We start from the raw sequence: 26,905 nt of genomic DNA, 5'->3' as shown, positions 1-26,905 counted from the left end.
CTCCCCCGGGCCCCGAGGCCGTTCGCCCCCCGGTGCAGCGCCAGGCGGGGGGGGGGGGGGGGCTCGCTCCATCCCGGAGAGCCGCAGCCGTAGTTCAGCTTTCTACATCTCACCTCGCAGCTTTTTTATCAGTACCACCATTTCCGTGGCGGCAAAAGAACACTGACAGACTTGGTCACGGCAGCTTTCAGCGGGGATCGCTGCCGTCGGAGTAACATACACATGCTTAAAGGAAAGCGCGAGGCAAGCCCAAATCCGAATACCCTAAACGCTACGGTGACCCAGATGCACACTACCGAGATCACAGGGGACGGGCCCGACAGGAAACCGTCGGCAACAGAGGGTTCAGCAGGACTCAAGACACTGGGATCTCGTTCCCAATTCTGCCACCTCTCACGTAGTTTGAACACCTGCTTCAGTGTGACTCCGTTCTTTTTACTTTTAGAAGGGATCCTAAAATTTTCCGCTCCCCTGTGGGCTCTCTAATACTTCTTTGGTATGACGCAGAATTGGATCCTCGGACACAAAATGGCATACAAGTATTACTGAGCTGAAAGAAAAGCTTGCAAATTAGTGACGGCTGGGACACCACGCTTTAAAGCTGTGCGTGCCAAGGAGTCTCAGTGATGGAAAAACCCGACAGCGTAAGAAAAAACATACGATAGGAATAGGAGCTAGAAGGAAAAGCAGAGTAGAAAAGCGAGCGGGAGGAAGAGCCTGAAATGGTTAGTCTGTCCCCTCTTCAGGGCTAATGTTAGACTATTCCCATAAAGACATTCTCCAGTATAGCTTCACCCACTCGAGGATATTTTTGAAGCTTGGTTAGGAATTGGGAAGGAAGCAGAGGCTTAGCAACGGCATCAGGAATCCTGGGCTGTGCTGGCGAGGGGACAGGGACGGCGCACTCAGGGACCCAAGGTTTGCGTGGCAGTCAGCACCCCTGTGCTCGGTGTGCACACGTGGCGCGGCCACGCACTGCAGAGGTGCCCCGGGGCACCTCCAGCACCAGCCGGTAAATTAGCCCACAGAGAGATGTGTGCTTACCCCAAGCAGCCCTGGGTCCTTGTGCCCAAGCTGGCACATCTGCAGCTAGCTTGAGTTTGTTGCATTTTGCCGTAAAACACGTTCTTTGTGCAGAGGTAGACAAGCGCCCTGAGAAAAAACAGCTTACATCCAGCACACGTGTCCTGTGCCGTAGTCTAGCATACAGAAAGGGCCTTGTTTTTACGAGTTCACCATCAGAAAATCTCAACTTCGTCTTTGCGTAAGACTCGGGACCAGTCCTTCCTCCTTTCAAACTGCCTCAGCAGTGGCGATGTTTCAGGACCTGCACTGGAAACAAACCGCTGTAATTACAGCCCTGTCTCAAATGGGATAAAACATAACAAGAATACAGCTTTGGGAGAGAGGGGACTGGAGGCACTTGCTAGCGTGTTTCCAGAAGGCTGGCTGCTTTGCCTCTTGCCAGCGTAAAAGAAATGTTAAGAGCCTTGGCTTTATGAAGCACCTGGCTGCGATCTTTTGGCTCCTTGGGTCCCCAGGGCAGCTTTAGGGCAAGGTTCAGTTTGAAGCCTTTTTACTGGGAGATACCATTAGCTTAATAAGGGAACAATTTTCTGTTTGGTCAAATTGAATCATTCCAGCTTGGAGAAGGCTGTGTTTTTTACTGTTGATTTTAATGGCTAAATTTAGCCCATAAAGCCCTTAATGCAGGATGATGACTCCCTGTCCCAGAGCCCCATTTACAACAGTTTTTATTCCTGACAACTTGGTTCTGCAGCACGGCGAGGGCCGAACTGTGTTTCCCCAACACAGCCCTCCAAGAAGACGAGTCTGCAGAACAGTTTGGGCTCCTGGGGCTGAGCTTGTCTATCCTGCAGCAGCAAGCTGTGGTTTGACATAGGAGCCTTCTTCTGGCAGTGGAGAAAAGCATCTCACATTCATATGAAGCAAGGTAAATTTAATCTGCTGTAGCAACAGCCTTAACATAAGAGTATCCAAGGCGCTGCAAGAAAAAGGCCGGTTGACTTGGTATCTGAAATTCAACACACACATCCCCAGTCCAAACTGCCCATCTGGTTTCATACAGAAAGTTCACTATGGGGGAAACTGGTTTTGCCTCAGGTAGAGTGACCATTGAATTCCCTCACAATTCTGATTATAAAATGCTCTGGGAAATCTCAATGCTGAGTTGGAGCAACATCACCATGGTAATAACTGGGAGGCCTTAAGATTTTGAGACAATTCAGAAAAAATATCCTGTGACATAATCCCCCAAGTTAGGTCTGCAATGCGCTAATGTAAAAACTATATTTACTCCAGTGGTTTAAATCATGACTTATCTCGGTTGCTCCCAGTATTGAAATGTGACCTCATGGTATAGATTACAGAAACTCTCTGCCACATGGATCATCAGAGTGGATTTCTTTCCTGCATAGTACAGGGCTGAAGTCACGTTGTTACGCCAGGGCACTGCACAGGCGCTGGAGGGGACCTTTCCCTGGGGCTGGGAACGTTTCAAATGCTGCGTATTTTACATAAAATATCCACTCAACAGCTGTGGGGCCTTGGGAAGTTAAAATGCCAGTTTCATAGGAGGAGAAACAGCTAACGCTGCTGAAACAGCACCATGGAAATTAGTTTATGTCATCAGGTCACTCATTTAACAATGCGATTATAGGAAATACACACATAGCCTATTAATTATTATTCCCCTTGCTGGCTATCAGACTGAATGCCACCAAAGGGAAGGAAAGAGTAAGAAGGGAGCAACTGGGAGGTGGTGGGGGGAGAGAAATCCACCTCTTTCTGGAGAAAAAGAAACTTTTCAAAGGCCAGGGCTTCCACAGAAACCACCTGTAGTTAGGCAATTCCAGTGCGGATACCCTGAGTACTGTGGTTTGTGCCCCAAAATGGAGCGCTGCTGTAACCCTGTCGCTGGAGTTGACGGGGCCTCCCTCCCGAGTCAGCAGGATAAGCTGCTTCCCAGTGGGATAAGCTGCTTCCCAGCAGGATGCCTTCAACCCATCCCCAGCAGGTGGGTTTCAAATCTCCTCTCAAAACATGCTCTAGAATAAAACCTGCCTCTTGCTGTCCCGCCAGGCAGCATTTCCCGTCACACTTTGTACTCTGGCAGCCACAACACAGCGCCTCGTCGTGCTCATCATCTCCTCAGCATTCTGCTCCGTGAATTAATTTCCATGAGGAAGTGGGAAGGAGTCGCAGTTCCTTCTCCAGTACAGTTCTCATCCTGAAACAACCGTTTTTAAAATAATAGCAAAAACACTCAGCTAAATGCAACCTAACAGATACCAGCTTACAAATAGGAAAGGACAAAATAAAACGGGCAATTGATACAAGCTATTTCTGAAAGCAGAAAGTAAGTCTTCTCATCTCTTTCTCTGCACGCACACACGCATTTGATTTGAACTTGAAATTGTACCTTTCTGACGGGGGAACCTGAGTTAGATAACCTAAGTTACCAACAAGGCCCAACTGAAACCCACTCTGAGTCTGCTGCCTGGAAAAAAGCAAACTGTTGGTACTTTTTAAACTATCGTAACAAAATAGCAGCGCCGCCAAGTGCAGCTTAACTTGGCAGCCAAGCCTCTCTCACGCACATGCGAATGCATTTACACCAGGGAATTGTCTGACTAATTACTTGCAAGGGCTATACACTCAAGGCTGCCCTATCCCTTTCCTTATGTATTTGGTTGGATATCCTTTATCTTCCTTTCTACTTTTCTAGCCGGGACTTCAGCAGCCTTTTAACATTTTTTTCCTTTTTTAAAAGATAAAAAATAATAAAAAAGCCAGCCCCAGCAGCAGACTGCCTGAGGGTAACCCTACAGTAAGGATCACACACCCACACACTCACAGTTGGGCAGCCAACAGAGCAACACACAGCCAGTGTTTTAAATGCTTGACATGTTCCTTGAAATATTTTCCTAAAGACAGATGCCTCACGTTCCCTCCTGGGCCACGGCGAGGGGCATCCTACCTGGCAGCACTTGGTGGCAGCCAGCAGCGCAGGTGAGGGATAAGCACTTCTCTCCTCTGCAGCAGGGCAGGTCTCCGGAGGGATTTAGCTGCAGGATTGGAAATCTTGGTAGGCAAGGGAAGATCAGGCTTGTTCTGCAGCACACCCTGACTCCAGCCTCCCACAGACCGGGGCTCTCCTTCACACCCTGAGCACTGCGATTTTATGCCCTGCAGTGTGAGACAGGGCGGAAGCTTCAGGCAATAAGGTGCGAGGAAACTCCCCTACCCCTATGGCACTTCCCATATCTTGGAGAGCAGATATGTTCAGCAAGGCACCAGTGAGCAGCACCAGGAGGCTCAGGTCTCTGCTGAGGTGTTTGCAGGCAGCTTATGAAGAATTGTTTCTACAAGACCTTTCCACAAGGAAGCTCTTGCCAACATACCAGGGAGTTGCTAGGATGGACAAGTTCTCTGAGGGATGCCTCGAACTGGATGTGTTTGATGCACGAGTTGTACGTGCGTGGAAGGATTTTTACATCTCCCCAGGCAATCTGCCACAGAAATGGTGCCGCCTTGCCACATACTGAGGTTTTAAGATACTTCTCTAGGCAAAATAACTTTTCAAGAGGAAAAAGTTTGTCTCAACAGACAGACTTGGCCATTTTAGCCGAAGCATTTGTCTCTAAGTCAACCTAAAGTAATAAGTCTGTTTAAAAATGAAATTCAGCTAAGTTGGTGACTCCAACTTTTTCTTTTTACAGCTAGCTTCACAGCACGGTCCTCCCTTCCTCAGCCCATCCCTGAAACCTGTCTCCTCCTCTTCCCTGTCCTCCAGCTGTGTCTCCTGCTCCCTCTTCCTCAGTCACAGCCACTACGGTTTTAGCAACACCCACATGCACCCAAGCCCACCAGCCCAGCAGTGCTTACCAGCACGGGGACAGGGTGGTGTTCACCACCCCAGCTGGTGCCTCTCACTAGCTGGGAACTGACCTGCAAGACAAGGTATTCCACTACGCAGCGTTAGCCATACAAAGTCTGAGCATTGTTACTTCCGTTAACTATATAATCTACACATATATGTATAAAATATAAATCAATGCAATGCCGAATCATTTCAGGGGTGTGGTCACAGGCCTAGGACGCTGGAGCAGTAATCCTGCCATGGATTTTCACTGTGACATAAGCCACCGAGACCCACGTTTCAGCTTCCCAGCGAGGCGTGTGAGAAGAGTGCTGTTGTAACTTGGCCAAGGGCAGTCAGGTCAGGCTTGGGCCACTTTAAAATGAAGACCATAAAGATCCAAGTCAGGTTTGGTAGGAAGGATGAGTTGAAAGGAGGAACCCCCAGACGCAGAGGAGCCAGCCGAAGGCAGGAGTGCAGTGAAGGTCAAGACAGGAAGGAACATGAGGAACAGCGGGGCCATGCAGGCCGGTCAAGAGCAGAACTGTCAATGGTCAAGGCTGGAGTAACAAGAGCAGGGGACAGAGTCTGGGGTCGATGACTAGGATGGAAAACCCAGCAGGGGCCGTACGGCATGCTGCCTGTTACAGGGTACACGGCATTTAGCCCTCTTCAAACCTCACTTCTCCCTGCCAGCTTGTTGAGATCTGGGAGCGGGTCCATTTCCTTCAAGCGCAGCAGCCAGCGCTGCAAGGCGAGGATGTACCCACAGCATCACTGTAGGTTGTGACAAGCACTCGTTAACTTTTGTGAGGAGGTCCTGATACAGCATGGTTAATACAAAGCATGGGTATTCAAAGCTCCTATCCCCTCAAATACCTTACTTTCAGTCTTGCCTGACTTTTTATGAGCTGCAATAAATCCCATAAAGCTTCTGCCCGCTGCCACTAGGACAACATACTGACTAAAATGTTTGAATGTATTAATGCTCCTCACAGAAAGGTATTATTTTATTCTCTGTATTGAATTGGTTTAATTGTAAAGTGATAGCTGAAGTGAGAAGTCAGTGTTTCAGTAGGATGTCACAGGATAACAGCATTTGGCTGTCATCACACCACTAACAATAAATGCAGTAATAAAACTCATTGCTTTCAAAGAGAGCTGAAAAATGTTCCCTGATTGAAACTGCTACATTAAATTTCCCTTGTTTGGCCTGGTGGGCGTCAGAAGGGATGCCAGCTTTTCCCGGCACTGTTACTGACGTATCAGGACATGGTGCTATGAGGATACAAGGTAAGAATGCGGTTTAGACAACTGGAGACCAGTGATTGCAGAAAACTCAGCTGTTTGAAGAATGAAACTGTACTATTAACAAATTAAGAGATGGACTACTTTGAATATTCCTGCTGGTAAAAGTTGCTGCCACTTGGAACAAAATTAACCTCTAACCTTCCACAGCTTTAACTGTTGAGGTACTACTATGTCTAGTTGTTACTTTGATCCTATCAATTAAGCAGCGCAGAAATTAGGATTTCTATTTCAATAATACCCTTTGCAATTAATAAAACACATCCAGTCTCAGGTTGAAAAGCTTGAAAAAATGCTTTTCCCCCACAAAATAATAAATTAAAGAAAAAGTTTTGGAGGAAAAAAGTATCTTTGCATGTGCAGGGGAGGACTTTGCTGATGAATCCCAGGAGTTTCTGTCCCTCCACACGGTCCGTGCCAAGCTGGTGGCCAGGGCGGTGCTGGGGTCACAGGGGCTCTGCTGCCTCCCAGGCGACGTGTCCGCTGCAGGAGCAGAAATGCTGTTGGCAAGGGAGCAAGGAGAGGAGGATTCCCCCGCTCCTCGTCGGGGCGGCCCAGCGTTAACACATAGCTGTCTAAGCACAGGACGCTCATCTTGGTTTCTCTCCTGTACGCAACTGCTGATTTTTGCACGAGCTGAAGAAATTGAATTATTTCTGAGACTTTTCCTACCCTCTCTCAGATTTGGACAAAGCTGACCATGAACCTCAAAACTAGCAAGGGAGGACTGACCAGTAGACAGCACGCCCACAAAGGCTCTGGCTGCTTTGGAGGTTGGGCAGAAGGGAAACCCTTCTTTTGTGAGTCAAGATTAAAAATCTTAAGTCAGTGCCACAAATAGGATTGTAGAGCTTCTGAAGGATTTTATCTTCCGCTGTCTTCTGCAGCTAAAAACACTGCAGAGCATCCAAGTATTTCAGCAGAATAAATTTCCTTTTTTCCTCTCTTTTTAAGCCTATTTGTAAGTAATCAAGAAAGAAATCAACTGTAGTCTAGAGATTAAAACAGAAGTTTCTTGACGATGAACTATCAGACTTCAAGTAGCCAAATCCTGCAGACTGTTTTTTACTCAGTCTCTAAACCTTTTTGGGGACTTCAGACAAAAATTCTACAACCACGTCAGTAAATAGGTGAGTGACACTCGTTCCAGCAACCAAAGCCCTGCCTTAAGGAGGCACTAACGCTGACAAGCAGAAAGAAAAAAAAGCATAACCCCATCTCTGTCAGATGAAAGCCCACAGCACCCAAAGCTGAGGAATAGTCTTTGTAACACCGGGAAGAAGCTTTTCTAAGATAAAATTGAGCCACTTTGGTCTCTGCAAGGGAAGTGAAGCCAGGAGTTAACTGATGAGGTGACCAAAGAAAAGACTGATCAGTGCAAAATACAGAGCTGTCACAGAGAAGCAGCCAACGCTCGGGCCATTTTATTCTACCTGTGGCTGCTGCAGCCCCAAGATGCTGTGTGCTGTGTCCTGCGGCCGGCACACAGTGCCTCGCTCCACCGCTCTCCTTGCTCTCAGGCCTGGGAGGATTTCTTCATGCTGGCTTGTCAGCCTATCCCAGGGAAGCCATCTCTTCTCCCGCGCAAGCTGTGAAGGCTTCATCGCCGCTGGGGAAGCAGAGATACTGGCAAATTTTGCCTTACGCGCAGTTTGTCAGAAACTTTCCTACTGATGTGCCCGTCACCTCCCTGCCCCTGTGCTGGGGCGGGCAGGCAGGTACCGGTGCCACATCCTGCCCTGTAACCCAGGGAGCCTGCAGCCGCCCACCGCTTCCCGACAGAAAACACCACCACCGGGCAATTTTAAATCCCTCTTCCATCACTCCCACTTACTCCTCCCAAATAATCAGGGATCTTGCGTCTTATGGCCCCCCTCCTTTCCCAGCCCCCCACCCCCAGCTATTTCAAGCTAAAGGCATGCTGTGCTGGTCGGGCAGGCTGTCTCCTCCTTGGCACAGTGCAGAAACCCAGCACAGACCTGCCTCCAAAAAGCAGGATGTGGGGAGGCAGGGTACTGGGAACCATGTAAGCTCTGCAGCCTAACAAGCCAGGCACCAAACTGGGATTGCGGGTGGTATGTCTAGGCCAGTATGCCCTCTGGCAAGTCATGTCTCTGTTCACTCCTGCTTCATCTTTTGCTCTCTGAGTCATAAGCTCTTCAGGGCAAGAAGTCCTCCCACAGCCCTCCCTAACGATGACGAGGACCCGATGGCCAGCGACAAGTCACAGCCACGACTCTCCCGTCCTGTGCAACGCCGGGTCTCTTTCTAGCCTGTGGCTTCTGCCCAGTGGCCTGTTTTCTGCTCTTTTCTGCTTTAAGGGATCATGCTCGGCCAGCTTACCTCCCAAGGTCAGCCACTGCAGCGTTGCACGGCAGCCTGCCCTGGTGCAAGGGCATCGCTGGAAACACATGCCCAGGACTAGCAGAGGTAACTCGGAGATCAGCTGTAACGTCAACCCACTCTTCAGTGCGGGTCTATGTGGTGTCTCCACCATGGGACTAGGGAGAGAGTAAACAACACCTTCACGTGAACAGCAAAGCAGCTGCACACGCAGCAATAGGCAGAAACAACTTTCGGTTGAGCATCATTCTGGATCCAGTGAGCACTGCCTGTCTGGATGATCCCCGGTGATGTGAAGACTCTGCTCTAAGTCTTGCTTAGCCAGAAAAACCTCCTGAGTGATCAGAACATTGGGGAACCTAAACCAAACGATGAAGGCCGTGCGACAGACCTCCTTGCTCCTTATTCTGACTAAAATTCTTCAGTATGGTCCCCACTTTCTTTACTTAAAACAAGGCCTCCTAGCTCTCCCAAGACGTGCCTTCCCCAGTGTGAGCTGCCAAAGACCTGCCAGCTAACCTGTTCTTCAGGGGAGCTTGTAGTAACTTCACAAAGGCGTACTGAACATTACACAGATGAAGAATGAGGTAAATCAAACAGGGCAACAGGGGAGAAAAAAGCCATCTGTCATCTTGCTGAGTGAAAGGCCTTCTGGGAAGGGCCAGCGCTCTTATAGCCAGCCGCTGCTGAGCCCCTATATAGCCCTTGCAAGTCACCCTCAGGCGTGCCAAGAAGAGGAGAGGATACCTGCAAGATCTCAGCAGAAGCGAGGTGCAGGGAGGACAGGCCAGTGAGCTCCAATTTAAACAAATGGCCCAGGTTGCTATGGAAACCTCAAGGATGGAAAAGCAGCACTTTGAAAACAAAACATAGCGAGGCAGATTTCATATCCACTCTGAAAAGGTTTATGACCAGAAAAGGCAAAGTGGGTGTTAAATGCTTTTTAGCTAAGTCAATAGTAGCAGCACTTGAGGAGGAGGCATTATGGATTCGCAGCACCCATCATACATAACTCTGCTATCCCAAACCCCAGGAGAACAGTCTTCTGTACTTTGCCAATACTATCGTATAAAAATTCTGGTCTCTTAACCCCTTCCTGGCACCCCAACTCCTTCTACATTACCACTGTAGCTATAAATTACTATATGTAGCTATACTAAGCCCATCAGTCATGACAAGTGGAAAATATACAGCTAGAATTAATCTGACACAAGAGGAATAAAATTATCTACAGCTTTAAAGCTAATCAAAACTGAAAATCCTAAAGAGGGTTGTTTTTTTTTTTTTTCCCCCTAAAAGAAAAAAAAAAAAAAAAAGAAATACAGCAGAGAAATAATGGAACTTTGCTATTGATTTTAAATGGCATGTACTCAGACCAACCTGGTGTAGCCCAGCAGCGTAGCATTCAATCAGATATACTCTAACCTCATGAAGAGTTTGTGCTCGAATATTCAAGTATTCTGCGATAAAATTATTATTGCAAGTAGCATGGAGACAGAGCGATTCCTGACACCAGTATGGTTAATTAATAATTTTATCATTTATATAGGTGTTAAATAAATGAATGGTTCTTGATAGAACCAGCTGCCCTTTTTCAGAACAGCTCCATCCTGCACGTTCCCGTGGGGTGGCAGGCCACTATCCAACCTTACCACTGACAGCTTCCATCCATCTGCCCCTTATCATCAAGCCTGAGGGCCACTAGATTTCAGAAAAGGTGATGGCTATTGTGGAAAAGGGAATCTTAACTGGGGTAGCCAGAAGACTCAATCTGCTTGAAAGCCGCAGACAATGAAGAGTTTTACGGAATGCAGTTTTTCAGCTTTCCTTAGAAGAGACACGCATTGCTGAAAAATAGCATTTCTGAATGAAGAAACAGGAAAAAAGTAAACCCACAGTTTATATCTTCTACATAAAAAAATATCATCACACCTGCAGCAGGGAGCATATGAGAGGTAACTAGAGATAAATATGAAAAAATGACAATGGGAGTGAGACGGAGAAAGGAAAAGGCTGCAAGAAGCAGTTTGGGAGACACAGGAAGAATACAGGGAATATAAAAAATAAAATTCAAAAGTGCTCTGTAGGCAAAGCAGCTCTTGGCGTCTGCTCTACCACCTCCTGTGGACAGACTACTCCATGCTTAGATTGGTGATAACGGCAAAACCAAACCCCCCAGACAACCCCCATCCACCCCAAATCCTTTGGGTATGTATAAACCTTTGTTTTCAGATAAACAGTATATTTTACTTTAAATTAATGTAATGAATTCTGAGTTTAAACCTTTTTTCAGAAAGCTGAGGGCTGGGAATATTGTACTGTCAAAAAAGCCCTGGGAAGGAAGAAAGTCTTGTAACTGAAAAAGAAATCTTTTGGGTAGCATTTTTAGAAATATTGTTTTCAAATACATATAACTAGGGGAAAGGTTCCTCCAGCTATCTTTAACTTAAAGAATGGAACCTAACTATATATTTACCATTCTAAATACATTACCCTCTGCAGAATTGACTCCAACAGCAGAAACAGCTGAATATCAGCACTAAAAAATTTTCAAGTTGCCCTGGTCTCTAGTGAAAAATCTTAGGGTTCCACCAGAACACCACCAGGCTCAAGACTTCTTAAATCTCACTTTTGTGCACATCCATCTTGAGAACTGTAAGAGTGCTTGGAACATTCGGAACAATTTTCTACCTACAGGAAAAATGTCCCTGCAGAGAGCTCTCCTGAGGAGATGTGGGCTGGAATCTCCTCTGCTCTAAGCCATTTCCTGCTGTCCCAGCAGGCAGGAGGTTGCAATCCACTGCCACCTGACTAGGTGACTTTTTTGGGAGAAGGTGGGGGGAGGAAGGAAGGACCCACAAGTTCCCAGCTGACAAAGAAACTTGACCTCTACGCCAACTGCTCCCCTTGCAGCCAGGGCACTCAGGACAGGGGGAGGAACGATGCCATGTGCCTTCTCTCCACTGTCCACCAGATTTGGATATAAGCAGCAGCACAGTCGACACACGAGAGCGAGCAGAACATAGTAGACACCAGCAACAAAAGGGTATCAGCCCAAGACAGCTCTGTGGGATACAGCATTTCTCTTATAAATAATTTTATTGTTGGTGAGGAAATCTTGCTCTTCTCCCAGATCAAAGGAAGTAAAGAAACTAAAACACAATTTGCTAACATTACAAATTGAAACTGCAAAAGTAAGTGAGAAACTGTTCTTCTGCAACAGTATCAGTCTCCAGGGCCCTACCATGTGTCATAGCTTCATTGAATTCAAATGAGTTGCAGTTTCCATAGCCTTGAGGTTTGGGGGTTTAAAGTTTCCCTCTAGTCCCCATCTCCTACTCTCTCTTGCAGCATGACTGCTCTTAACACAGTGTAAATAAATGTAACTCATATAAACTGATAAAGGCTAACATGTTGCCTTGTCAGAATACCCGGAGAAATTAGCACTGCCCCTTGGTTAAGGAAAACCACTGTCAGGACTGCCAAACCTGGGCACGCATAGAGGGATGTGCACAAAGCTCCAGTTACCCAAGGAAAGTCAATGTGAAAGTAAGTGTCTGCCTCCTTCAACCCCAATTCTCAGGAGATACATCACAGAGCCCAGATCTTAGATTCAAACGCAAGGAATTAACATTAAATATACTCAAAACCCGTATTTCTATACAAACTGGAACGAAAGTGAAGACATTATTAGATAACAAAGTAAGTTTTCTAATAACATTCATTCCTTTTAGAAGAATAAACTATTTCAAAAGCTGTATGGTGCTTTAGGTAGAGAAGCTGCTTCTAGAGTTGTCTGATACACAAAGAAAATTATTCTGCCCAATTTCAGAGCACAGGGATTGAAATGGCTGAACAGTCTGTCCTTTAGGTCATCAATAACATTAAAACATAGCCATAATTGAGTATTAATAACTGGACTGCTCTCATCAAATAGGAATTTTAAACTACAGCAAATGCTGGCTAAGAAAAGAGATACATTTTCTAAACACCAACTTATTCTTGCATTGAAGAGGGACACTAGCTTGCTTAACAACGTTAACGTGTTACAAGGCGTATTTACCCATGCTTAGATCTTACTTCAGGCAGAAAGTGAAGACATACCAAACCTATGTTTTCATCCAGTACGCTGGATGCCATTTAGCTGCAGTGAGAACTTAATCCCATAGGCAGCATACCTGACTTCACCACCAGACAGCAGTCATCAGCTCACTGGCTCCTACTGACAGGCGAGACGTACCTAGGGCAGGCAAACTTGAAGAATTCAGCAAGTCAACCTAGAATCAGGTCTGAGCTGCTGACTGCTTCTCTGTAACAGCAGAGATTCAAGAGATAACCCTCCAAGTAATATTATTTAATGCAACATGCATTGACCTAGGAGCAGTAGCACCAGAGTGAGCGCTGCACCCGGTGCTACTACACTCTATCTAATGTAGCTTTGCAACTGACTTACATTGTGATTATAATAATTTGGGTCCAAATCTTTGGACCAATTCTTCTGGGTATCAAATCTGGCAGCACAAGCCTGATTTTTAGAGATGCTGACACTTCCTGTCCCACCTGAAATCACTGGAAGCCACAACTTAGTTGTGCTAAAAAGAAACGCAAAAAAGAAACTAAGAATTTATTAGCAAATTCTGAAAGCAATGTTTTTCATCTCTTTGTGTCTATTTTCCTGCCTGTGACAGAGGTAATAGTTTTAAGCAAGCAGGGATGGAGGACTCTTAATACTCAAGCAATGGGCAGCTTCGAGCTGGCTGATGAGGCTCGTGGCTAAGGTGTCTCTGTTGCTTGCCTTTGCCTGTCTTGTCTACATGGATAAACAGCTAGGATAAAGGCTGACCACAGAGTGCACAGGAGAAGGGAGCCTTGACCCTCTGTTCTACTACACACTAGTCTAATTCAAGTAGTTATATAAATAATGAAACCGATTTCTTCATTGGAAAAGACTTTGCTACCTACAAATAAAAAGTAACGCACTACCCCTTGGTGAAGAGAGTAATACTCAGAGATCACTACGAAGTGCAGCTTTCTTGTTTCTGTACACACAGCACACATACAGCTGGCTTTACATAAAAGAATCCTGTCTTGTCATTACTTAGAACATAGATCACTACTTGGGGGAAAAGGGGAGACAAGAGAACGTGCAAAAATAATCGCTCACTGAATCTTTCTGCTCCAGTCGGTACCTCTCAGATCTTTCATGTGCTTTGTGTTTCTAAGAATGATCATTGTTTTTTCACCAACTTAAAGCCTGTGATTTAGTATCATCTAATAGCATACCATTTCTGAAAACAAAAGAGCACTGTCCACATAACAAAGGCAGCTTCTGATTGTCAAAGAACTTCATAGCATCGATTCTTTTCCCCATCAGATATTTCACAGAACTCCGTTCCTGTAAGGCCTCCTTTAAATCTGCAGCAATCTGAAGCTCTCGATCTGCTGTGGGTTTATATCCAACAATGCTCAAAGTGCCTGTTCATTTCCAAACTCCATCAGGTTCTGGATAAATGATCCTAAAGGTCAAGTTTATCCGTGCATCTCTAGAATGATATTCCTTAGGCACTCGATGCTGTAAATGGCATTAGGGAAAGGAGGAAAAAAAAAAAAAAAAAAAAAAGGCATGAGCTTGTCTATTGAAAATACAGGTAATCAAACAATGTAAAAAAATCTAATTTCCTGTGATGGCTTTTTATTAACAATTCTAAACATTTAGGTAGAAATGTTCTGACTGCTCAGGGCCACTGAAAACCAAAGGTCTTTGTAGATTGCTGCAGACTTGTTAAATTAAGTTGCAACTTTTTTATATTCTAAGTTCCTAAATTGATTTTGCTCTTTCAGCTGCAGGCTGCAACCTTCCTTGCTGAACTTTAATGCTGCAACATCTGAGCCAGTTCCTATCACATCACTTAGCAGTTGAAAGGAAACCCATTGTTTCTGTGGGTACTTTGAAATTCTGAGGCAGAAAGCAATATTAATTGGGATTTCCCAATGCTGGGAAACAGTTGTGTCACTGTCCAATACCTTTATGGGAGTGCCACACACATATTTAGAAACTGAATTGCAAGTAAAGCACACAAATGGTGTCGAGGAGTTCTTACCTGCCAATCCTCCTGGGTAGCTCCTTCCATCATCAGCAGAGTCCCATGATCAAGTGGGATTCTTAGTCTTTCTACGTAAGTATAGTCTCCATTCTCTTCCTAAAAAGACACATTAGCCACTGAAGAAGCAGGCATGTGTATTTGGTAAAAAGCCAGTCCTCTACAGCAGAGCTTAAAAAGCTGGGAGGGGAGAGGAGGAAAGGAAGCTCTCAGAAGATCAAGAAGTCTAACTAAACCTCTCCGTTACCATATTTCATAAAGAGTTCACAAGCCGAGCATTTTAAGGATGAAAGAAGCCATTGCGTCTCACTGTACAACACAGGTAAAGTTCAACAACCAGTTCCTACATCTAGTGCAAAATTCTGGAGCTGGGCTGCGAACCTTTTGGAAACATCCACTCTTGAGATAAACAGTTCTGTGTGGAGACATTCTGCAATAGTCGCCCTGATCCCAACGGCTAACTACTTCATCAAAAACACACATCTTCCTTCTATTCTGAATTTGTCTTGTTTTGGACATTACATATTGGTATAGTATTATCTGCTAGATGAATAATTTTTCCTATCCCTCAAAAATCTCCTTTTCCTACAGTACCTTGTAAAACAAGTTGTCTTAAACTTTATCATCATTAAGCAGAACACACTGCTGAACTAGAACACTTGCAAACTCTTGTTAAGCCTTCAGAGTATGTACAACTTTTTCAAAGCACAAATACAATAACCAGACATAATAACACTGCAGTATTAGTCTCACACATGCCACATCAGTGGGAACAGCAACTCTCTATTGCTTTGCACTATCCCTTCCCATTTGAAATCAGACTAATACACTGCTAAGTCACATTGCTCAGGGAAGTCTATTATGCCAGCACCGTTCTCTTTGTTAATCACGACCGTAACCTCCTCATGAAATCATACCATGCCTGACATAAACTATCTTCCAGAATGCCACATGGGCAGGTATTATAATGCTCTATGTACTTCTTTAATATTTTCTGATTTTAGCCTTCAACAACAGCTACAGAAAAAAACTCCTGCAAACCTTGAACAACTTCCATGCAACGTCTTGCCTACTTAGTGCTGGCACTTTGATTATTTCATTAATACTGAAACGTGAACAGGAAAACCAGGATTTCCCTCAAATATGAACGGCAGTATATATTTTGCCTTTTATAGATCTCCACTGCCAACTTTGCAAGCTGTCTAGGAAGAGTGAAAAGCAACTGAAATGAGGAATTCAGGGAAGTTTCAGATAGGAAATCACCTGCAAAATACAGGGTTTTTTTCAGAGAGAGGGTGAGTTAGAGAAATATTTTAATTAGTGTTGAAAGGGAGGGGACTCAAGAAGTCTTTTATTTTTAAGTTACAGAAAGCCATAGATAACTTGGAAGTGTAAAGTGGATAATAAATGTCCTCCACTGAAAAAAGAGTATGACAGGTTCTCAGTCTCTACATTGTGTGCAAGTACAGGGTTAACCTTGTTCTGAGTATACTGCATATAGCAAACAGATAGCCTGAATGCGTATTTGTTATTGTACAAATTGTGCCTCTAGAAGCAGAGATACTGGGCTTTTTCCAAAGAGATCACCAAATCAGTTATTTGCTCTTGAAAGAAAAGCCAGAAATACACAATTACTACAAAGAGATGAGAAAAAAATAATTAGGCCAGGTCTGAGCTTCTAAAGCATGACGGTGTCCCTGTAAGGGACCATATAGCTTAGACAGTTCCTGAGCAAATGCTTCAGATTAATTAGTTAGGCAGTATCTTGTCTTCCAGTTTCTTATAATGGTTGGTGGAGTCCTAAAAATCACACTTGCTGACTGTTTAGGCAGAGGCAATGCTCAATTATTTCTGGCCCAGCTGAAGGCAGCAATTACTCCAGACTCAACAAATCCTGTTGCCACCAGAGTGGTATTTGTCACATTTGTCATGTAAAATGAAACTGTACTTTGGAAGGGGGAAAAAACCCAAAAAGATATGAGAGGTCACAACTTATGTCACTTGTAACAGAAGCAGATCGCAAAGAAGCTGGAAACAGCACAGGACAACTGAGACTTGGAAAATGGAATTACCACAGTAAGATTTAACCCAGCTTGAGGCGCAGGTATAGTTACCTCACACTGACAAAAGTTTCACCTTTCTGAAACAGAAACAAACATGACAAGACCTCCAGGCTTCTGCTGTATGTTGAAGTTTCCCGTATTCAGGAAAACTGGCAGGGGTCTGCACAGACTTGACAGTCAGAAGAAAATATTAACAGGTCATAAAAAGGCAGACATAGTCTTTTGGGATCCATTAAAAAAACCCAACAGTTCTCATCCAACACATTTTACTGCTTTTACAAAAACTCACATTTTCAAAAATCTTAACTAACTTCCTTGAAGCTTAATTCTGCAGTGGCCCAACTTGATGCACGTTTGTCTCTTTAAAGTTCTCGGCCTGCTGAAAAGCTCAAAATAACGAGGTGAAGTCTCAACTACTGGGAAAATTATGTCTTGGACTTAAAACACAGTCTGATTTTCAAAAGAACAACGGAGGGGAGAGGGGCGGTATAAAAAAAGATGCAGACAGAAAGAAGACTGAAAATCCTCTGAAATGCTTGGTTGGGATCAAATCAACTCCCAGTAATAAAAAGCATCACTTGATATAATTGGCTATGTATTTGCACCTTTGCCACTTTCTGTTCATGTCTGGGACTAGAAGTTGGAGTGTGACAGAACAAGGCTATTTAATACTGGCAGCACTGGCTGGCAATTCTGGATTTGTGCGTTTCTTGGGGATCCCTAAGGGCCTGAGGCTATGCCAGTGATTAAGCTCACTAAACCTCTGGAATCAGGGAGTGCTGAAGGCACTCAGAGTCACCTATAATACGTATTCTTTGTAAGGAAAATGCAAAACATATTTTTAAGCTTCTAGAACTATTAGCCATTTATCTTGCTCTATTAAAAGTAAGGTGTAACGTCAAAAATGTTTTCTTAAACTTCAGAGGAAACACGGAAAAAATTTCAAAAATAGGTATTATAAATATGACTGCTGATGAAAAGCAGAGAAATACCATTGCATGGCTGTTTTCTATTTCACAGGATTACATCATTTTCACTTTGTGGATGGACAACAGTGGACTTATTTTTATCTCTTGCTCATCATGATTAAAAAGGAATTCTTCTAAGATAAATGATTCAGAAGAAAACATCCTTTTGGCTTAGAAAAGTCAGTATGTAAAAGGAGCAGTTACTTTCTGTTTTAAATGGGACAGGTCTGAGCTTTGTTTTACTTAGAAAAAGAGATTTTTACGTCAATTGGTTTTGCAGAGCCGGTGAAGTTAGACACAAGTTTTACTGTCTTACATGTCATTACTAACACTGTCCACCAAATCTCATTTCAGAACTTTTCTCTCTAGAGCTGATGTTAGGTATTACAGAAAACTCAGTTGAGTTTCACAGGTCAAGAAGTTTATGAAGGAAATTTATTCTTGACATCTAAGGAGGAAAAGACTATTTTAAAATACCGATAACAAAACATGGAAAGAAATGCATCAGGTAACTTTTACATGGTGACTTCGTAACTATATTTATTACAAAACCAGCTGCTTCCAACAACAGCTCTAGTAAAGCAACTGTTCTGCATCTTAGTATATTAGAATTCTCATAATCGAGTTGCACATTTAATTCGATCCAAGCTTTATACTGTCCAAGTACATTAGCTAAAACTTTTTTTTTATCCTTATGTAGTTATTCAAGTAACTACAGTTAACAAGTGAGGAAAGTGCAGCATGAGTTGATGGGAAGCTGTGAATATAAAATCTCAATATATTCTGGGACTCCATCAAGGTTTTTTTCTTAAAATGGTATCAAAATCAAAAAGGTAAGAAAAAGAAAATATCTACATCGATCAACTAAGATTGTTTCTTAAGTGTCAGGCAAGTTTATTAAGATAGTAGTAGGAAATGGGTTCTAGATAGCGTGGAAGCATCTTCTATTATAAGGAAAAGTAAATGGAAACATCCCATAGAAGAATGTATAAATAATAATGCAGTTATACATGCAAATGATGCAAAATTATTTTCAAAGGCTAAAGTCAGCAGCCCTCATGGAGAGTGCTGGCTTCTAGTCTTCTGCTTTACCTATCACCAAGAGAATTACCCTTACAAAACTTCTAATCTTGTATTTTTGAGACTTCCATCTTGCTTGCATCCCTCTTTTCCAGTTTACTCCTCTACCACCAGCTGTGGAAACACCCTCCTCCAACAACAAAGTGGTGTCATTTATCAATACTTCTGCATCTTTACCTGTTTATTCTCACTACCTCTGATAAAATCCTCACCGCAGCTCTTTTCTTTACGGATTCAGTAAGAATGAGTATCGGTCATATTGCCCTTTCCTCACGTAATCCACTTGCCTGCCTACACAGGACTACCTTTAAACTCCCTCAGTCTTTCTGCAGCTGACCTAGCAGACTGCAAGTGAGGTAGCTCTAAAGCACTCGCGTCTTCCTCTCTGCTTGTCTATAGCTGCTCAAGTCCTGCCAATATTGGTGGACAACACCTCCTCCTCTGCAGCCACTGCTGCCTGCAAGTCTCCTTCATGCCAATCTAAAAGTTCAATCCTCCTCATCCTGATCCAAGCCTCAGTTTCTACTGTGCTCCATATATTTCCACGTTTGTCTTCAATTAGGCCTGTTAGGACATGAGGGGTTATTTTTCTGCTGTTTTCAAAAGTACTAGGAGATCTAAAGTACTAGGAGATCTTTAACTTCTGCTAGAACAGCTGCTCAAGGACAGAAGAAAAGGGCTGTGTTTTAGTGTTTCATTTGAAGGACAGACCCAACTGAAGGCTGATTCCGAGAACACCATGAACATCCTGCTGTTACCTAACACACACGTGAAGCTCCCTCCCTTCCCCAGCACCCATCGGTCTCCTTGGTTACAGATGGAAGACCAGCAACCTGACAGCTGGCTTTCGAACTCCTTCCATGCTTCACACGGCAGTTTGTGGGGCACCTGCACCCAACTGCTCCTTATGGCACCCAGACATCTGCTACAGACCAGCTCCCAGCAGGATGCGGGAGCTTAGTGGGACATTAAATATCACCCTTCACCCTTGACCTAACATTTCACATTCAGCTTCCAAAAAGACCTAGTCAGATAACCTGGCATTGTCTCACTGAGTTGAGCAGTGATCAGCAATAGTCAAAATGGTAGTGAGACTGCATCACAACGACCCATCTAACACAGTGAAATCAATTCCTCCAGAGTAGGACAACTAAGTTGCGTATGAGTGGAACAGGGGCCTTGAGGCTTTGTGGAGAACAGGAGGAGGTCACGGTGGTGCAGAGGCGACAGGTATGTGGGCAAGTACAAGAGGATTTGCTGGCTAAACCAATAGATCGTGTGTGAATTGTGTATGAATCACAGCTCTAAAACAAAGCATTCGCCTCTCTCTTGGTTTCGGTGTAGGCAGGAGCTACAACGATGGCGGCGAACAAGGCGGCAAGAGAAAGTTTAAGTAATTTACTGAACTAGAAGTAGAAAATAAAAGAAACCAGATCACTTCACTGTAGACTTTGAACTACCAAGTAGGCATTCAAAAAACCCTAGAAACCATTTAAAGCAAAAGCAAAATAACGGCTACAACCACACAACTAGTCCAAATAAACAGAAGAGGCAGTATTTAGAAGAAAGAATGCTTAAAAACTTCAGAGGGTAAAGTAAAACAGCTTCTGGCGTCATGTTAATTTCCATGAAAAATCTCCTTAATTCCAGTGGGGAATTTGCTCCTGAAATGTATTTGTAGCTTTTTTTTTTTTTACACACACTGGGCTGGAATCTGAGTAGGAATTATTTCTACTTATGCACAAGGGATGCTTGTTGATGCAGATTCAAATAGACTATGCATGTCTCTTACACTCCTTTACTACCTATTGTATGATGAACACTTATCCAGTACAGTACTCACCAAAGAGAAAAACAGAGGCCTGAACCTTTCCCTCCCCTCACCCTAGAACAATTTTCAGGAAAAAAATACCACTGGCACCTAAATAACTTTTTTTTTAATTTTTATTTTTAGCCAAGGAAAAGTGCAGAGAAAAGGTAAAAAGATTGCCTTTTGTGACAGTTTCAGAATGGCTTACACAAACACCATCAAATTCCTACCAGACAAATGTCAAAATTCACACGAATGTGCACAAAAGCACCCAACCCACCAACATTACTGGTCCTCTTTGTAGTTAGAGAAATAGGATTTTATTCTGTAATAAGTTCATCCACATTTCAAGATATAAAATGGAAAGTACTTGTACAGATACTAACACAAACTGAAGTCTCTGAAGGCTCTGATCTAGTATTCTTCAACAGCACTACCAGATGTTACGTGACTTGTGGTACATACTGTTTTGTACCCAGTACATGACCGCACACAGGCAACTGCTTTAGGTTTTTTTTTCCCAGTACCATTTATCCACAGTGAGCTTCTACCATAGTACTTCTCATCTTGTATTTTCAGTACATCTTTCATCCCAAAATACTTAAAAGCACTTACAAGAGGGGAAATGAAGGCCTTTGAAACTCAAGAATCTGGAAATACTGTTGGCCTTCAAAGAGGTTTAGTTTTGGGAGGAGGAAAAGGACTTACTTTCTCTTCCCCTCCTCAATGAAGACTAACTCTGGAAAACCCGATGTACTGATACTGGCACATTTCAAACCAGGAAGAGCCTGAATGCCTGTGGTGACTGTTAGTCTGAATCCCTTTTCCCTAGACTATGTTCCTTTTCCTGGAACTTGCTTTTGAACAAAGTAATGATCAAACTTCAAATATCTACAATCAGCTTTAAACTTCTCTTAATGAAAGAGAGAATGCTACATTACAATAGAGTATGAAAATTACTTCTTTGGTGGTACAGCCTGAAAGGTGGTAATTTCCATCAGAGCCTCTTGTAACTCCCACTTGGCAAAGCATCTAGTGTCATAGGATGCTCTCAGAAAATTGCAGGCTTTGGGAATGTGCAAAGAATACGTAATGTGTGCCATATAATTATTAAGTACGAGGTCCCTTAGGCACAGGATGCAGTTAATAGCTACTTATTCAAAGATCACTCTGCACATGGGGATCATACCTCAGAAACAGGTATGTCGCACTTGCAAAAGGAATACGCTTCATAGGTAAGAAGACTCAGCTAGTTAGAAATATCAGGTCAGGGGTACTGAAGAAAAAAAAATGAGGAGAGCTTGAGGGATACATCTATAGAAAATCACCCATCTCAGGAAGAAAAGGGAAAAAAATCGTGCAGTACAGATCAAAGAAGGTGGCCAATTATGAATGGCACAGACTGAATTTCCCCCTTTGCTCATAGTGGGTTTCTTTTCAGAAAATAGAAAACAGAACAAGAAGACATCTTGCTCAAGAACTGGGTTTGATTTTTAAGAGGGAAACTGCAAAGTTTATACTGAAATCTAAGTGGCTTTGATTCTGATCCATTGAAGGGGAATACACGCACTTCTAGAAATTAATCCAAGCACCATTTACACCTTCCCAAAGGAATGAACTTTCCACCTGACATTTTTTTTACCATCACAGCATCAAAGATACTTACTCATGCTATGCCCACTGATATAATGCACTGGTTATGTGATCTCATGCTCAGGGACCAGGATTAAATTCACTTCAGACAACAAAGAATTTACAAATTAGACAAATTCAAACTGGTGAAAAATACAAATTATTTGTTTGTTTTCTGGTTCAAATTCTGACCTTTACTGTTCACGACTAGATGACCCAAGGTGACTCTTGATGGGCAGACTTCACTACGTCAGCATACAGTTTTCTAAGAGGCCGATAATCATTACCTTTGCTTTCTGCATTACTTATTCAGAATAAAGAGAGCAAACTTCTTCCCGAAGTTCTTAAAGCCTACACATGCGGAAAAGACATCTGAAGCAGGATGCCCTAAAATGAGGCCTGTATTCTCAACACAGGAATGTGTGATTCCTTTATTTGGATAAGTATGAATTGCAAAATTTAAGTTTTAAGTTGGCTTGTAAACACAGCATTCCCAAGCACAGCATTTTATCCAGAAAGAGTATTCACTACCGAATCACCAACTAATTCTTGAAAGGATGTTCCATGCATGCCTCCTTATCAAAGTAAAGATCTCTGTTTAGTCTGTGAAGTATGACGTGACAGTCTGGTATTTTATGGAAAACAAATGAGCTCCTTCCCTCTGTTTGCTGTCCCTCAATCTGAACACACACAAGTCAAAATGCAAACATTATTAAGAGGATCCCACATATGCTATGCATTTTACAATGTTTGCCTGAGTTCAAGTCTTTGCTTCATTTACACAGTGAAAGTGCTCTTCCACCGTCACCGATTTCATTTTAATGAATGGGAAAGGCCCTTATTTGTGCAGAAGAATGCCCAGGTTGCAATTTCACTGCACCACTACACTGCTGCACGTTATTAGAATGGTCCCATTCCCATCCTCAAGATGTCATGTCCCATGCAACAGATTTCTTGATCCCTACACTTATTCCACAGAACTTTAAGAGTTGTGCTTTCATTAACTACTATTAAACACTTTTAGTAACTGAGTTCTCTAAACAGAGGGACAATAGTAAACATATTAGTAACTATAAGACTCTCTCAATGTGATATGAACACTCACAGGGGAGGGTTTCTTCCTCATCTCAAAGGTCCGGGTAGCACCAAAGCTGAGCGAGGCAATGACAGGATTTTTTCCCAATGATGGTTCATCGTCGCTGTGCCAGTCTACGCTATCCTTCTCATTTCGGTAGAGGTTGCAGAGAAGAGAGTTGAAGGTATAGCCAGTGAACTCTTCAATGCGCTCCTTTAGCATGGTCAGCAGAGGATGCCACTGTAATCAGCACAACAGGAGTAGGGTAAATACAATGAAAGCAGGCCAGCAGCAGATAACATCAAGACACAAGGGGAAAACTATTGAGAAACAAAATATACTGCACTTCAATCACAATAAACTTGAAATCAAACAAACGCCTCTGAACAATTCTGATTATATTTTTAGTAAAGCTGAGGAATGGGCTTTCTGCGAAGTATGCATATGTTGCCTATCGCTCAATACTAAATCATCTCTTAAAACTATGAAACCAGTCTGCCTTTCATAGTAATGTAGCCAGCCACACCAATTAACTGAAAGGTGAGAAAGTAGACAGAGTAAAATCTGCTTGAACTGATCATGGATAAACATTGGGAGTTCTTAACTAGGACAAAAAAGTGTGCAACTTCTCCAATGCATACCTGTTTTTCTAACCTCCTAGCTAGAGGAGTTTAACACGGGGCTCTGATAACATCTGAGTTACTTGGCCATTGCTGGTGGACATAGTGCATCCAGGAAGTTGCCATCAGTGACTAAATGATACGTTCACAATTGCCTGCAGCTGTTGACACAGAACAAGAGACAAAGGTTGGCCTAACACTGTCACAGCATGGCTGCCTGTCCCTGCTCTGTTAGCACAGCTTGTTGAGCCCAACTCATCACCTCTTGGGGTTTTGACTTCAACATTTTAACTTTCAGTGGTTCGCAAACCAGTGTCACAGGCCCTGAATTTCATCCTTCCCTTTGATAACAACATCTTGGTGAGCCCAGAGCCCACGGCAGCTCTGCACATTCCATTACAACTCAGTCCACTGAATCGTTATTTAATGTTACAAACTTATATCATGACTTTCATCTGTCAGAGTGTTTTTAAGTATTACATAAGTTCTAAAAGAGAAAAAAAAAAAAAAAAAAAGCAATGTAGGCCAGAATTTTTGCCCATTACATAAGCAGAAACACAGATCAAGAGAGGATAAAGGACGGATTCCAAACCTTCCAGTGCCTCACTGGCAGAAGGAGGAACAGACAGCAGGAATTAGTTCCTAATATCCACCTCTAATAATGAAGTCTGCACCATCTTCTTTTCATGCCTACCCATGTTTAAGAGGTTTTTAACCTATTGGTTACACTGCAGGAACCTCAACATACCATCTCTCTCTATTAGAGGTATTTCTAGCTAAGCCACCCCTTCAATGACTAAGCAGCATGTGAACAATTAATTATACATAAGCATAGCTTGCAGCTATGGGACATGTAGGGAAATCAGTAACACCGCCCAAAAAAAGCTATAGCTTGTAATTGGGCTGCCTGAATGTGCAGTATGTACAGGACATAAAATACAATGACAGAAGAGCGCAACAAGAATTACTGAAAGCACTTTTCAGTGACCAACTAGGACCGGATTCCTTCAATTCCTATCACAAAAGTATTTATTACTAAAAATGTTACCACATGGTGAATTTTACAATTCAGTGGAAACCCCACTACAAAACCTGCAGCAGTGGAAGTAATTTTGCTGAAACACTACTGTGTCATCAACTATACCACTGCTTTCAAAGAAACATTTTTCTAACAACAAAATTCATTTAGGCACGACCACTGGATTATACCTAGCAGTGCTGCAATCACACCAAGTCTTACCAAACAAAGAAGTAGGGGCACAAAGCTAATTGCTCCTACAGATCAAGCGTTCAAGGCATGTAATTGGCTTTGGCCAAGCTGTACACTAAATTACATTTTACTCGGGATATTTTTGTGATATAAATCCTATTCTACAGGTATGGACTGTGCTCTTTACACCATCCACTGCCTCTTTTAGGCTGCAGGAACTCCCACCTACAAAGCCAAGTGAAATGTTGCAGGGTGTCCATGTACAGTCTACCCATATATGTGCCTATGGGCAGTCTCCAGCCAGTGGCAGGGCTGGCTCCCAGCTATGCAAGTTTGCCAGCGCATCTCACTTCCTGCTAGTTTCTTTTTCTCAGTAAAAAGGACAATTATTCAGGGATAAAAGACTGGATCAGCATGTGTGATTGATTTAGGCCTTGTACCTCTTGGATGTGAAAAGCAAACCAGTGGCCCAATGAGTGCTAACTCTGAACTTCATGCAAACTGAACTGAAACTGTCAATACAGGGTATATAGGCTCTGTCCAACCTCTGAGGCAGCAATGGCTTCCACAACAGGCAATTCTGAACTGAATTTATATCATTAGTGTGCAGCAGAATGATTTTGGACGGGCACTTCCAATCCTTAAAGCCATTCAGCTTCTAGAGAAGTCCATTTAAAATAACATTCCACCAACAAGTACAAAAAAAACCCTATTTTTCCACCACAAATTCCATAGATTATGGAATTTTTGAACTGTGGTATTTTTGAGACTACAAAATCTTCACAACTCATCTTGTTAAATAATGCCTTTCCACTTTTCCTAAACTGAGCTTTGCTAGGAGGTACCTAACTTTGGCAGCAGTTCTGGGACTTGTGACACTTCTCTCTCACGCTATCCAGCCTTCAACAGTCACACTTAATTTATGGTTCAGAACACTGCAGCCTACTGCCATAGAAATTTAAAACAAATCAATAGCAAGAGACAGGCCAATGGGACAACAGGCTGGAAGGTAGAGAGAGAGTGAACACAGACAAAACGTCAAGTCACTCAGAAGGTTTTTAACCCTTCCAGAATAGCATGGGAAATTACATCATACAATCTGGAGCTGCTGAGCGGGCAGGTTGTGTGTGTGAATTTCATAGCACTCACATAGGAATCAACAGTATGCCCAAATTCTCATTTAAGTAATACTGAATCCAAGTGTTTCTGAAAGTAACTATTTCAGTAATTGATAGTACTATATCTTTACAACAAAAAACTCAGTATGACTGTGTACACTACAATCTCCAATATAAAGATGCACAGAGTAAGTCACACAGAACAATTCAGAATTTTGTCCAAAGCTACGGTGACCCAAAAGCAGAACGTTAAACTCCGGAGTTTCCTTTTGCCAACGTTTAGCAACTAAATCATGCTCCTCTCAGCCAACCCACTCATAACTCTTGTTTCATGAAGTTGTCCGCATTCCACTAGAATCTGCTGCTGATCACAAACGAAATGCTCGTAGATATTTTAGATAAAAATAGAGGATAGAGAGAATTTTTGTGTCTCAACTTCTGCAAAGGATTTCTTTGTAAATGATAATAAAAGAAAACTGTAAACATATACATACCTTTGGGTTTGGCTGCATTGTTATCCTGGAGTACGTGTAAGGAAGTTCCCCATACCAGGAGGTAAGCCTTGGTTCCTCAAAAGATACTTCTAAAAAAAGAAAAACAGGAAGATTTTCTCAGTTGCCTTATCAAAGGGCTTGAAAATGGAAAGGTGATGCAATTCTGCCAAGAAACTTGATCAAAAGGGGACTGTTCAATCA

The 26,905-nt window shown here is 43.1% G+C and overlaps 1 protein-coding gene across 5 annotated transcripts in view; it reads right to left on the bottom strand.

Annotated features, from left to right (window-relative positions):
- The window catches only part of ALKBH3 (alkB homolog 3, alpha-ketoglutarate dependent dioxygenase), a 117,860-nt gene that overhangs the window by 83,071 nt on the left and 7,884 nt on the right, over nt 1-26,905 (bottom strand). For 2 of the 5 annotated variants that reach the window (XM_075713243.1, XM_075713245.1), the window contains exons 6-9: nt 26,705-26,793; nt 23,293-23,502; nt 14,635-14,733; nt 11,597-14,105 (exon numbers count right to left, since the gene is read on the bottom strand). In XM_075713243.1, the coding sequence (XP_075569358.1) occupies nt 14,013-14,105; nt 14,635-14,733; nt 23,293-23,502; nt 26,705-26,793 (491 nt within the window). In that variant the 3' untranslated portion in view covers nt 11,597-14,012. Of the gene's footprint in view, nt 1-4,009; nt 4,089-8,550; nt 8,692-11,596; nt 14,106-14,634; nt 14,734-23,292; nt 23,503-26,704; nt 26,794-26,905 lie in introns of those variants that run through there. The other 3 variants (XR_012831149.1, XR_012831150.1, XR_012831151.1) reach the window with 3 other exon arrangements.

This window comes from Pelecanus crispus, chromosome 6 (assembly GCF_030463565.1).
Source record: "Pelecanus crispus isolate bPelCri1 chromosome 6, bPelCri1.pri, whole genome shotgun sequence".
Classification (NCBI taxonomy): Eukaryota; Metazoa; Chordata; class Aves; order Pelecaniformes; family Pelecanidae; genus Pelecanus; species Pelecanus crispus.
Note: the sequence above shows the minus strand (reverse complement) of the source record. Positions and strands in the feature narration are given on the sequence as shown.